The sequence below is a fragment of the Podospora pseudocomata genome, chromosome 3, assembly GCF_035222375.1.
Source record: "Podospora pseudocomata strain CBS 415.72m chromosome 3, whole genome shotgun sequence".
NCBI lineage: Eukaryota > Fungi > Ascomycota > Sordariomycetes > Sordariales > Podosporaceae > Podospora > Podospora pseudocomata.
In genome coordinates, this window is record NC_085887.1 from 567,783 (window position 1) to 579,012 (window position 11,230).

Consider the following 11,230-nt stretch of genomic DNA (forward strand, 5'->3'; position numbering starts at 1 on the left):
CTTTTTGCTTTCGGTTTTTCGATTCTTTGTTATTTATAGTTGTTCAATTTTTTTCTATAAATTAGCAAGGCCAGGTACGACCACCAAGGCCACGTGTGACCACCACTGTCATGTTGTTTCTGAGCCAGCTATGAAGTTTTCAACATGAACATTATGCTGCTACCTCCAAATGTCTGCAACTCCCGTGGATATACACACCTCAAGAAGTTTCCTCTCAGGGCCGTGATGTAACCGCTCTTTCCTTTTCCTCCTCTTTGAGCTTCCGCACTCTTCTCTCCTCTCGCCATCCAGGGCCCCATTTGGTCAAGACCCAGAGGATAGGAGAAAATAACACGAGAACTAGTCCCCAGAAAGTAAATGTCCATCCTCTCCCCATAGCCCTCAGCATGTACTCGATCACGGCCGTTCCACCAGCGCCAAAGAGACACCTGACGAGATTCATGGCCGCTACGGCGGTGGCGGGAGCTTCAGGGTACAAGTCCACAAGAAGAGTATTGAGTATCGAGAAGGACCCTGTCACACAGAGGCCGATTAGGAAAACTAGTGCCAGTGGTCCTGCAACATGGGTTTCGAAGTGAAGTACCCAGCCATAGCAGATTACAGCCGCTACTCCGGCGAAAAGGAATGGGGAAGCTGGTAGTATGCGAGCCTTTTCTATCGGAAAATTCGAAAGATCGTCGCCACGCTTGTAGTCAATGGTGAAGCCTATCTTGCGGGCTATTCGGCGGTAGTTGTGGTCCAGAATGTACCCCTGCATGACAGCGGCAAAGCAGCATCCGACTCCATAGGGCAGGTAGCATAGACCGAGCTGAAGGTCACTGTAGTGATAGATAGCTTCAAGCTCGGTAGACAGTGTTGCAGCAATGAGAATGAACACCAAGTAGGTCAAGGTGCCGTAAAACAGAAGAAGGGCGAGGTCCTTTTCGAAGGCCACCTTGAGTGTATTAAACGGGTTCGGAAAGCGCAGCTTTTGCTTGGTGCGGGCGCCACCCAATGATTCTCCATTGCGCTTCCGGCGGCGAGCACGACACAGGTCGACGGCCGTCATGTTCCACCAGCTCTGGGCTGGAATTGAACCATTGCCCACCACGTTTCTGCATGTCTCAGGCACCGTCAGGGCGTACGGTATGAGCCAGACCGCGGCGTAAATCATACAGAACCAGAATATAGCTGGCCAGCCGAGGTACTCGGCAAGGAGACCTCCAAATACCGGGCTCAGGGCAGGACCAATATTGATGCCGGCGCCAACAATTCCCATGTATTTACCCCTCTCGGCACTGACTGCAACGTCCGCAATCACAGCAAAGCTAAGAGCTACTGTCCCACTGCTGCCTGCACTCTGAACCATCCTCAAGACCAGAAGCGCGGCAAAGTTCTTCTGCAGAGCTAGGCCGAGGTTGGCAAAGATGTAGATGACGAAGCATATCAAAAAGGCCGGTCTTCTGCCAGCGGCATCTGCTAGGTCGCCAACAAGGGTGGGGGCGATGGCTTGAAAGATCATGTAGGTGGTCAGGGTAAGATTGATCATACTGACCGAGACGTCAAGATCCCGAGCTATAGGCACCAGAGCCGGAAAGTATATATTTGCTGTCATTCTTTCTCGGAGGTTAGCTAAGCAAGCACTTGTATCGGATTTCTCACCAACTCGGAGGCAGTGTGGTGGTGACTTACGGTGAGACGAAGCTGGAGAAAGCGATCATGGTCACGATCCATCGTTTCGTACTTTTGGAGAAGACACTATAAGCTGGACCGCTGGGTACTTGAGCCAATGCTTCTGGATCTGAGTCAGATGTGGTGTCGTTGATGTTGCTCGAGCTGTTGTCTGCTGGCCGGCCATTACCGGCATCTTCGGCATCGTATTTTTGACTCTCTTGTTGGAGCGGCGGATCTTGATGAGGATCCATCATGCTCGTTAGGGTCAGGTCTCACGGGGGTAATGTGAAGATAAGATGAGATGGACAGTCAAGAAACATGGAGGATGAGAGGAATTACATCAAGTAATGAATCACGCTCCACCGCTGCCTTCACTACCTACTCAACGCGATCAGCCGGCCTTGCAGGACGGCGGCAAACCAGAAGAGGTTAAACGGTGCCTGCGCACAATCGGTCGCCTTGCAGGAGATAGTCCCTGGGCCCAAACTTTTGTCGGATAAGGGCGTGGAAGAAGGAAGGCCTTGTTATTCCCGAAGCTTGGTAATGGCAAAGATGGTAACAAAGATGAGCCTCGAATGAGGAAAACTGTAAGTGAGGCGGACTGCGGCTTCGGGTCCACATGGCAGGGAAGATGCTAAGCTTCTAGTTCATCAAGTTGGAAGGATGTGCCTCGAGCCGTGGGTACTCCGCCGGCCCCGGCACCGAAGACCGCCACCCAGGAAAGTCGTATACCCATCACTGTCGTCATTGAGATCTCATTGGGGACCATATGACCACAAACAATGGAAAAGCGGTCACGTTCAAGCAAGTAAGTTAATGTGATTGTGGACTCGGGCACTACCGAAAACCGGAATGGAGGATGGGCCTGTATCTCAAGGTAGTGGTACCTCAACGGGAGCTGAAGAACGCCATGACCAGCCGAATGAGGTCCGAAAATCCGGGGTGAAGCCGAATAGTGGGTCAGCAGGCTCGGTTCTTGGCAAGGTTTCGCCCGCCGAGACAGCCAGCAAGCCACAAAGCTTGGGCCAGCCCCGTCATCTCCCAAACCGCCAAAGCCACGTCAAGCAGTTGCCGGCGATAGCAACAACCCAAACTTTCGTTCACATGGCCGACCTTACCACAGCGTTCAACGCCCTTTTGAAGGGCCGAGAGGCTCCTCCAACCAAGCCTTTTAATCTGGATACGGCCGACGAGTTCCTAAAAGAAGCCCACAGGATAGTAAGTCTCCGACAACCCCTGAAGCTTGACCTTGAGCTACCCCTGTTCGTCTCTTTAACACGCAGCCTGAGCATAGAACACCCTTATTGCCCGTCTCCATTCCGAACTGCGCAACCTGAGACAGGCCTATCTTTCCACCGCCGCCCCGCGCAAGACTCACCTCCGCAATGCCTCCTCCCAGCCTATATTCCTCACCGACCGCGACAGAGAAGAGATTGACGCCAACGCCAAGATGACGATTCGAGATCTCAATGCTCGCATCCGCGCGCTCGAGGACGCCGAGAAATTGCGCCAGAGCACGGCGGCAGCGCTTTTAAAGAAACGGTTCTCCCACGGACTCGGCGCTTTGGGTTCTTGGGCAGCTGGTGGAGCTATGTTGGGCAAGAGCAAGGAGCAGGAGATGGCAGAGGCTGCGGCGCATCAGCTGGAAGCCCACAGAGACAGTATCATCTGGTATCTCTCGACACGCTTACGGGAAACCATTCGGACACAGCAGCGCATGATGGAGACTCGCTTGGCCAGGGAGCTTGAAAAGAACAGGAGTGTGCTAGCCAGGGCCAAAGGCTCTGTGTTGCTGGCCTCTGGAGGGGGCTACACTGCCGAACCAGTTACAGCAGGGGCAAGGCCGAATGTGCATAATGCCAGTCTAGCTGCTGAAGAGGAGCAAAGGCCAAAGCCACGCCTTGATAACGACCTTACCGAGGATCAGATTCAGATGTTCGAAAAGGGGAACCAAGATATGCTTAAGCATTATGAAAGCACACTGGATAAAGTCAGGTACGAATCTATCACAGCCGAGGCTTACAGACTCAACTGCATGCTGACAGCTGAACAGAACTGCAGAAAAGTCACTCATCGAGATTGCCGAGTTGCAGAACTTACTAGTTGGCAATCTCACTGCTCAGTCGGCTCATATCGACCAATTGGTGGCCGAGTCGTTTGACACGACGGAAGGTATTGGGAAAGGCAACAAAGAGCTCAAGAAGAGCACCTCGAGGAGTAGCCCTGCTCGATACACTTTCTTTGCTGCCGCAGGGCTATGTACCGCGCTTGTTCTTTGGGACTTGATAATTTAGCCAAATGTATTTCAACTTGACCCGTTGCTTGGAAGGTAAAACCGAGGACCTGACATTTCAATGACCATATCTAATGAAGCAAGAGTGGTGTGACTCCTGTCCAGCACACTTCTGTCCAGCACACTTCTATCCGCAAGTACAAATCATTCATATTCCCAATGCATGTCCGTAATGCTCATGCACTTTTCTTCTCCACCCCAGCGTTCACATGCTTAACCATCTAAAGAATAACCCAAGGCATCCAAGAGTCTCTCGGAGGTACCATTACAGACAACTGTCAAAACTCGGCCATTGGCCAGAAAAAGCTTTTCGAAAAGAAGAAAACGACGCGAAACAGAACTCCATGTCCCACAAACAACCCAGACTGACTGGTTCATTTCGGAGCTGTTTGGGCAAAAGCCTCAACGTACAAACCAAACTCAACTCATGACAAGTCACGCACAACCCTGTCAATGGCCTTGGCCACGTACTCGACATTTCTGGTGTTCAGACCAGCCATGCTGATGCGCCCGTTCTTGGTCATGTAAATATGGAAGTCTGACCTGATCTTCTGGACCTGGGTTTCAGACAGGCCAGTGAAGCTGAACATACCGATCTGGTCGGTGATATGGTTCCACTGGCCAGGCGTGCCCAACTCTTCCAGCTTGGACCGCAGCGCCTGGCGCATGGCAATAATGCGGCCAGACATGGTGCGGAGGTTCTCTTGCCACTCAGCAAACAGATCCTTGTCGTTCAGCACGATCGAGGCAATGCGGGCGCCGTAAATCGGCGGGTTACTGATCTCTGACCGCTGCAGAATGGCCAGCTGGGAAGCTACACGGGTGGTGACTTCGGCAGCGTCCGGTGCTGGAGGGGCCACAAAGTGGAAGCAGCCAGCACGTTCGCCATAGAGACCAAAGTTCTTGGCAAAAGACTGAGCGATGACGAGCTCGAAGCCCTGTTCGACAAAGTAACGGATAGCACCGGCATCGCGGTCCAAGTCACCCGAAGCAAAACCTTGATAGGCCGTATCAAAGAATGGGAAGTGCTTCTTGGCCTTCATGAGCTCAGCAATCTCACGCCATTGCTCGGGAGTGGGGTCAACACCGGTGGGATTGTGAGCACAGGCGTGCAGGAGGATGATGCTGCGATCCGGGGCATTGGCGAGGGAGGCCTTCATCCCCTCAAAATCCAGGCCCTTGGTCTTCTTGTCGAAGTAGGGATACTGCTCGATTGGGATGCCGACATTGGTGAAGATCTGGTGGTGGTTCGCCCAGGTAGGGTTGCTGAGGTAGAGCGTGCGGTTGGCGCCATTCACCTTGTAGAATCTGGCAAGGAAAAGGGCACCCAAGTGGACGGCACCAGTTCCTGAGATGGTCTGTACAGAAGCTACACGCTTCTCGGCGATGGCGGGGGCTCCAGTGCCCAGTAGTAGCTCGGCCGCTTTGCTGGTAAGCGACGCAAGACCAGCAATGGGGAGGTATTCGTGGTTCGCTTCGGGGTCGTTGCGTAAAATCTCATCGGCCTGGTTGTTCCGGCTGGTTAGTGACTGGCCGTCTGTTGTCTAGACTCCTTGGGAGACAATGTGGGGGAGAGCTGTGGTTCTTGGGAATAGCGGGGCAGCAGCGCTAAAACCGGGGGCCCTGCTCTGAGCACCCTGCTGGCTGGCAGGAGAGCTCTCCCGTTGGGAAAAGCCTCCCGCCGTCTCCCCGGCTAAATGTGAAAGCAGCAACGGTGCTACAGCACAACACCACGGGTAGCAAAATAAAGAAAAGTAACACACCTTCTTGACAACCGGGAGAACCCACGGCTTTGCATTGTCGTCGCGGTACGCACCGATTCCCTAGAGTTGGACGAGTGGTCAGCTTGCGAGCTGCAAAGACGTGGAGAGGTGTCACACAGCTCTGACGTACGAGATCGACCTTGTCGGGGCTTTGGTCCGCCTTGTATGCCCTCATGAGGCCAAAGAGAGGGTCTTCGGGGGCCTGAGGCACAGCCTCGGCGGGAAAGTTTGTTATTGATGCGGGAGACATGTGGTTGGCGATGGTCTGAAGTCGGGAGAGGGAGGTCGAGGTGGAAGTTGATGGGGAGGAGGAGACGGTGAGACTGGGTGCTTTGGACGACATTTTGAACGGTTGGAGGGGTGGTGGCTTGCGGTACCGGTGACAGTGCGACCGCAGTTTTGCGTGGTAGGACTCGGCGGCACAGCCCGCAATTCAATTGCCCGACAGCGGACAGTCAGTCGGTCAGGATCTCTGATCCTTACTCGCTTCCAGGTTGCGATGCAGCCACTTTGCTTCTTCCGTCTGATCGGAACAGGGTGACAGTGCGATTCATGCACGACCGTCGTTCGATTCGCCGTTGTAATCAGGCACTTGCGAGCCTACTTTAGTGTGGGTGCCGGTCTGTGTGATGTGTAACGTTTTGCGAAACGTTGGGGGGCAGGCTCGTATTGGCACGGCAAAGATAAGCACAATTAGAGAAAAGATGAATGGTTCAAACAGTCTGGGGAAAAAGGACGATCTGGCTGGGGAGGTGGGCGCTGAAGCTTCTTTGTAGAAAGTTGTCCGTCAAGGTGCATGTGAAGCTGGACAAACGACCGAGTCCCGCCGAGGCAACTGTCATGGTCATCGGCCCATGATCGTGGTAAAACCGGTGGACCGTTTCCGTCAACAGCTCGCCGTTGGTGCACACACATGACGGGGAATTCGTCCACCTGGTTTCCACCGGTCTACGCAGTATGTTCGACCCCTTCCTCTCCAAGACCTCTTAGCCAAGGTGCCCGTTCGAATTACGTGATAGAGAAGCCACAAGACGCCTTGAAACTTCCATGCCAGGATCGAAGCTCCATCCAAGTTCTACCCTTGATGGCTAGCAGCGGGTTGGCTTCCTTCCAACCAAGGCCTAGTGCCATCTTTCAGGCTGCTAGCTGCTGCAAGGGGGATCATCTTTCCCGCCCCGCCCGCTTTCTCCAGCTATCGGCTCTTGCGGGAGTTGTGGAGGAACTGGAGAAGAATCAACAAGCACCGGTGCTTGTTGGAGACAAACAGGCGGTAAGAGCTCAAAAAGGGGTCATCTTGGGCCGGGATGGTGACAGCTCTCGGCCAGGCTCGCTCATGGCGGTATTTTTCAGACGTTGCAGAGCTTTCATTGACAGACTGCCTGTCCCTCCTGCAGGGGCTGGTGTTTATCCGACAAATGAAGCAAAGTCTTTTTACCTCATGTTAATCCCTCTCGGGCAGACGACATCTGTGTGAGTGGAGAAGAAAAAGCAGAAAAAATACGGTCGAGACTTGGGATTGAGGGTTGCACGACAGTAAAAGTCTTCGCCCCGTTGCGACAGATAGGAAAACTGGCCGTTCTTCCGAGATAAGACATATGCACCTCTCATAGATAGGATCCAACGATACGGATTAAGTTGCGACTGGTTGGCGTTTTATCAGTTGTAGTCCAGGCCGGCTCAGTCTACCTGGCACCAGGTATAAGCACATACGATGAGACGTGTAGGTGAAACGGCTTTTGGTGGCGTCACCAAGCCCAAAAAAGCAATGAGCTGGGGAAAGCTGGACTTCCATAAGGCAGCCAACCAGAAGCCAAGCGCATTCAAGCTGACCGCCTTGTGCGGCTGATAGACCTTGAGTGGGGAAGATATTTTCTGCCGGGCGGACAAGATTTCGTTCGCTCAACATCCATCGAGTCCGTTCCTGGCGCAGCCTTCTACTCTGTTCAAACCATTCACTCGATCCCTGCCTCCCAGTCAATCCCGCCGATCCTGATTGTATCCTTCAAACAGCCCACCAGAAGCCACAACTTAATATTCGAAAGCACCCATCATCATCGTCATCTTTTCAAAATGGCATCTCAGGAAAGGAGCATGCCATTCATCAAAAACTTGGCTTCAAGTGGTTCGTAGCCCCTTCCTTCTGTCAAAGGTAAATAGTGCGGGCGACCTGCTAATGGCACCAACAGACCGTAAAATCCGAACATCGGCGCTTGCCTCTCTTCATACCTTCCTCTCGTCCCGCCAAATCTCTTCCTCTCTCACCACCCTCGACATCCTCAAACTCTGGAAGGGCCTCTTTTTCGCCTTGTGGATGTGTGATCGCGCGATTCCTCAACAAACCCTCTGCGCCGAGCTGGCCAACCTTATCAATGTGCTTCCTCGCCATGCTGTCGTCCCCTGGCTGCGCGGCTTCTGGGCGACCATGGCGCGCGAGTGGACAAGCATCGATGTGCTGCGCATGGAAAAGTTCTTGCTGCTGGTTAGGAGGGTCGTCGCCAGCGGGTTCGAATGGATGAAGCAGGGAGGTGAAGGCAAAAAGAAGAAGAGCGGGAAAGAGACTGCTTGGGATATGCAAAGGGTGGACAACATTCTTGATCTGTTGAATGAATGGCCCTTTTCCCTTGAAGACGAAGCGCGGGTGGAGCAAGGAACAGAAAAGGAAGAGTTGGTGCCCCAGACGATACCCGTAGGGTTGAGGCTGCATGTACTGGACATATGGGTGGATGAGGCTGAGAAGGTCGGGCTGTTAGAAGCGGACGATGTCGAGGCAAGCAAGATCTTACAGCGCCTTATCGATCAAGTGGACGCTTTAGAGCAAGCCACAACGAGACCAGCTGTGCGCATCCGATCTAAAGATTCTCTGGGGGATGAGCGTCTCCCAGGCAACCGCAAGCCCGCGGTTGAAGAGGATCAAACGACGACAGATAGCGGGGATGGAGGCGACTGGGATGGTTTCGAGGACTAACTTCATGGAAATTTAATTATCTGATGGAGCATAGAACGCTTTATGCCAATTTGTTGATTCTTCGTACTTCAAATGCCGCAACGTATGCTTGCATCTCACGCCAGACCATGTATAGAAAAGAGTACTTTATCCCCGACGTGTGGATCTAATGCCGAAGTGAAGAAAAAAACAAGGAAAACACCTGCCTCGAATCTACTTAGAAGCTTGCTCGCTCACACCGCTGCCTCCACTTCCATGGGTATATATAACTCATCTCATCAGTGCCTCAAATTCATTATCCGAGCCCAACCATAAAAGAAAAAAGAAAGCTAATCACAACACTACGCTATCACGCCAGTAGCCTTTCACTTGTTGTGACTTTGTCCCAATTGAGGGGGCCGGGTGCCTCGAAGCAGCCATGTTTGGACAGTGTCAAGCCCAAGCCTTGATGGATCTCGGCCTGGAACGGCTCAAATGGTCTCGCCTCGCCATCAATGCTTAGGTAGCCGCCCTTTCCTGCATTGCGTGGTATGAGACGGTATGCCGAAATCTTGCGGTAGGTGACCAACTGACTATCGAAGAACTCGCCTGTATCGACCGCCATCTGGAGGCCCACAGACTTGAGTGGGCTGACATCGCCCTGGGTGATGATGAGATCCATGAGTCCATCATTTGCAAGGGCAGCCGAGAAAAAGTTGGCATCGGGCGCCATGTAGGCCATCTAGACACCCGCAAGGTCAGTTTGAGCTTTCAACATATCACGGGGGCCGCCTATTCAAAACTCACGTTTCCGCAGTAGAAGCTACCAAGTTTTTCATAAGGCACCAGTTCCCATCCCTCAGGGAGCTTGTCCATGACGGTGCCATACTTGAGTGGTGGGAGGCCCGGGCCACCGTCGTCCACTGCCGCACTTGGGGATGGGGATGATGATGTCGTGGGGCACCCATCGGCATCTGTTCCATCGCAGGCTCTGGATTGTCCGCTGCCGTTGCTCGCTTCGACGTCGGCGCTTCCCAGCGTGACGCGCTCCCGGTAATGCCGTTTCACGCTTTCCTTGTGTTCGATTTCAACCTTGACGGCAATATCGCAGGGGTATGTCTTCTTCTGCAGAACCAGCATGAGGAAGCCAACGGTGAAGCGGGCGGCTCCCATCCAGCGCAAATGCTCGGTTCCCAGGTCCAAGTCGGCAATCACGCCCAGGGCCTGACTGAGGAAACTGACAAACCGCTCTTCGCCCTGTGTGATGCTGACCAGGTCCAAAGGGGTGGGGATCCCCTTGATGATGGCCAGCGCCGCCAGGGTCGGCCGGTGAGTGCCGTAGAGGTTGCAGCTCATTGCATTTCCAGAACCGCAGGGGATGTGGCACACGGCAATCTTGGACAAAGCCCGGCGGGCGTCTGGCCGTTTTGCCAGGCCGTTGAATACCTCGTGAGGTAGCCCATCACCGGAGCACGGGATCGCAATGTCATAATTGTCGATGTCCAGAACTTGGGCCAGATCCACTGCCTCGCCTGAATATGTTGTCCGAACGATCGTCATGGGTATACGTGCCGCCTCAAAAATAGGCTTGACCTGCTTGTCCCAGATCTTGTCGGCCCCCCCTGGTCCAGCATGAGGGTTTACCAAGACCCAAGCACGCTTACGGCGGACGGCAGTGCCATAGGCCCGCTTCAGGAGGCTCTCAACCCATTTTATCATATAGTCATCTGTCTGCTCGGCAGTCTGGGCCGGGACGGCAAATTTTAGGTTGCGAACCACGAGATGATGCGGGCTATCTTCATGAGCATAGTCCACTACGAGCCAACTACGGTCTTCCGAAGTCTCCGCCCAGAGAATGTTGTAATATGGAATGCTGCTTGGTGTGCCTTTCTTCGTTCCTGGTCATTGGGTTAGCATATGCTGTCTTGTTCAACACTGCTCATCTATCTGTACCTAGACTGGGTAAACATGATCGATTGGGTTTGGTTACCAATTGGTCTGTGCCGGTGTCAGTTTTTGATAACTCCCATGTGCCCAAGAGCTTCATTAACAGTGCGGGCCTACCTGGTATAAGAAGAGACTCGGGCCCAAGAGTGAGTGTAACTCCCGGGGAGAGGACAAGAGCATTGTTCAATTCCTGACCAGCGGCCTCGACGACTTCCGGGCTTGCTGTCTTGGCTGGATTCGCCATCGCGTCCTGGTCCATCGTGTTGGTTCGCGTTTGTTTGTTCTGGAGATTAAAATATACTGCGAAGGCCCGTTTCTCAGCAAAAGACGGCGACCAAAACAATGCGCGGTCCCCAGAAGAGAAAGTGTCGCCAACAACAAAACAGTGCAGCAAGGTAACAGGGACGGCAACAGACAAGGGGCAATCGTCAGCGGATGATCCTTTCCCCACAGACGTCGGGTGTCGCAAAGGTGATGGTCTCCTCAAACCACCGCCCGCTATCAATAACACGACACGGCTGGGGAATAAAGAAGAGGCTACGGGGATCCCAGGCTACAAAGCGGGCCTGTGGTGGGTTTAATCGACTCGCATTTTCGCAGCGAAAAACCGCCCCGGGTTCAGAATGCGAGGGTTCCATCATTAACAAATCG

At 53.4% G+C, this 11,230-nt stretch overlaps 5 protein-coding genes across 5 annotated transcripts; 2 read left to right on the plus strand and 3 right to left on the minus strand.

The window, feature by feature from the left end:
• Positions 1–48: 48 nt before the first annotated feature.
• Positions 49–2,472, minus strand: QC762_301760 (uncharacterized protein). The gene is made up of 2 exons (XM_062888475.1): positions 1,672–2,472; positions 49–1,595 (listed from the first exon to the last, which is right to left on the minus strand). Exons 1-2 carry the CDS (start codon positions 1,905–1,907, stop codon positions 215–217), a joined length of 1,617 nt encoding a protein of 538 aa, XP_062744339.1. The 5' UTR covers positions 1,908–2,472; the 3' UTR covers positions 49–214.
• On the plus strand, positions 1,218–4,083 carry QC762_301770 (uncharacterized protein). The gene is made up of 6 exons (XM_062888476.1): positions 1,218–1,938; positions 1,995–2,240; positions 2,300–2,871; positions 2,948–3,648; positions 3,707–3,953; positions 4,031–4,083. Exons 3-5 carry the CDS (start codon positions 2,506–2,508, stop codon positions 3,945–3,947), a joined length of 1,308 nt encoding a protein of 435 aa, XP_062744340.1. The 5' UTR covers positions 1,218–1,938; positions 1,995–2,240; positions 2,300–2,505; the 3' UTR covers positions 3,948–3,953; positions 4,031–4,083.
• aat2 (Aspartate aminotransferase, cytoplasmic) lies at positions 3,951–7,501 on the minus strand. The gene is made up of 3 exons (XM_062888477.1): positions 5,840–7,501; positions 5,710–5,769; positions 3,951–5,451 (listed from the first exon to the last, which is right to left on the minus strand). Exons 1-3 carry the CDS (start codon positions 6,050–6,052, stop codon positions 4,372–4,374), a joined length of 1,353 nt encoding a protein of 450 aa, XP_062744341.1. The 5' UTR covers positions 6,053–7,501; the 3' UTR covers positions 3,951–4,371.
• On the plus strand, positions 6,122–8,810 carry QC762_301790 (uncharacterized protein). The gene is made up of 3 exons (XM_062888478.1): positions 6,122–7,429; positions 7,559–7,831; positions 7,896–8,810. The coding sequence occupies exons 2-3, from the start codon at positions 7,780–7,782 to the stop codon at positions 8,672–8,674; spliced, it is 831 nt and encodes a 276-aa protein (XP_062744342.1). The 5' UTR covers positions 6,122–7,429; positions 7,559–7,779; the 3' UTR covers positions 8,675–8,810.
• LCB4 (sphinganine kinase lcb4) lies at positions 8,653–11,163 on the minus strand. The gene is made up of 4 exons (XM_062888479.1): positions 10,697–11,163; positions 10,586–10,630; positions 9,440–10,530; positions 8,653–9,374 (listed from the first exon to the last, which is right to left on the minus strand). Exons 1-4 carry the CDS (start codon positions 10,836–10,838, stop codon positions 9,003–9,005), a joined length of 1,650 nt encoding a protein of 549 aa, XP_062744343.1. The 5' UTR covers positions 10,839–11,163; the 3' UTR covers positions 8,653–9,002.
• Positions 11,164–11,230: the final 67 nt, after the last annotated feature.

Coding starts and splice junctions, on each gene's coding strand:
- QC762_301770 (XM_062888476.1), top strand. CDS start 2,506: ATGGAGGATGGGCCTGTATCTCAAGGTAGTGGTACCTCAACGGGAGCT. Junction 2,872..2,947: donor TAAAAGAAGCCCACAGGATA/GTAAGTCTCCGA, acceptor GCCTGAGCATAG/AACACCCTTATTGCCCGTCT. Junction 3,649..3,706: donor AGCACACTGGATAAAGTCAG/GTACGAATCTAT, acceptor ACAGCTGAACAG/AACTGCAGAAAAGTCACTCA.
- LCB4 (XM_062888479.1), bottom strand. CDS start 10,838: ATGGACCAGGACGCGATGGCGAATCCAGCCAAGACAGCAAGCCCGGAA. Junction 10,631..10,696: donor CGAGTCTCTTCTTATACCAG/GTAGGCCCGCAC, acceptor ACACCGGCACAG/ACCAATTGGTAACCAAACCC. Junction 9,375..9,439: donor GTAGCTTCTACTGCGGAAAC/GTGAGTTTTGAA, acceptor GCGGGTGTCTAG/ATGGCCTACATGGCGCCCGA.
- QC762_301790 (XM_062888478.1), top strand. CDS start 7,780: ATGGCATCTCAGGAAAGGAGCATGCCATTCATCAAAAACTTGGCTTCA. Junction 7,832..7,895: donor CAAAAACTTGGCTTCAAGTG/GTTCGTAGCCCC, acceptor TGGCACCAACAG/ACCGTAAAATCCGAACATCG.
- QC762_301760 (XM_062888475.1), bottom strand. CDS start 1,907: ATGATGGATCCTCATCAAGATCCGCCGCTCCAACAAGAGAGTCAAAAA. Junction 1,596..1,671: donor TTCTCCAGCTTCGTCTCACC/GTAAGTCACCAC, acceptor CCTCCGAGAAAG/AATGACAGCAAATATATACT.
- aat2 (XM_062888477.1), bottom strand. CDS start 6,052: ATGTCGTCCAAAGCACCCAGTCTCACCGTCTCCTCCTCCCCATCAACT. Junction 5,770..5,839: donor GCCCCGACAAGGTCGATCTC/GTACGTCAGAGC, acceptor GTCCAACTCTAG/GGAATCGGTGCGTACCGCGA. Junction 5,452..5,709: donor TTCTCCCGGTTGTCAAGAAG/GTGTGTTACTTT, acceptor CGGAACAACCAG/GCCGATGAGATTTTACGCAA.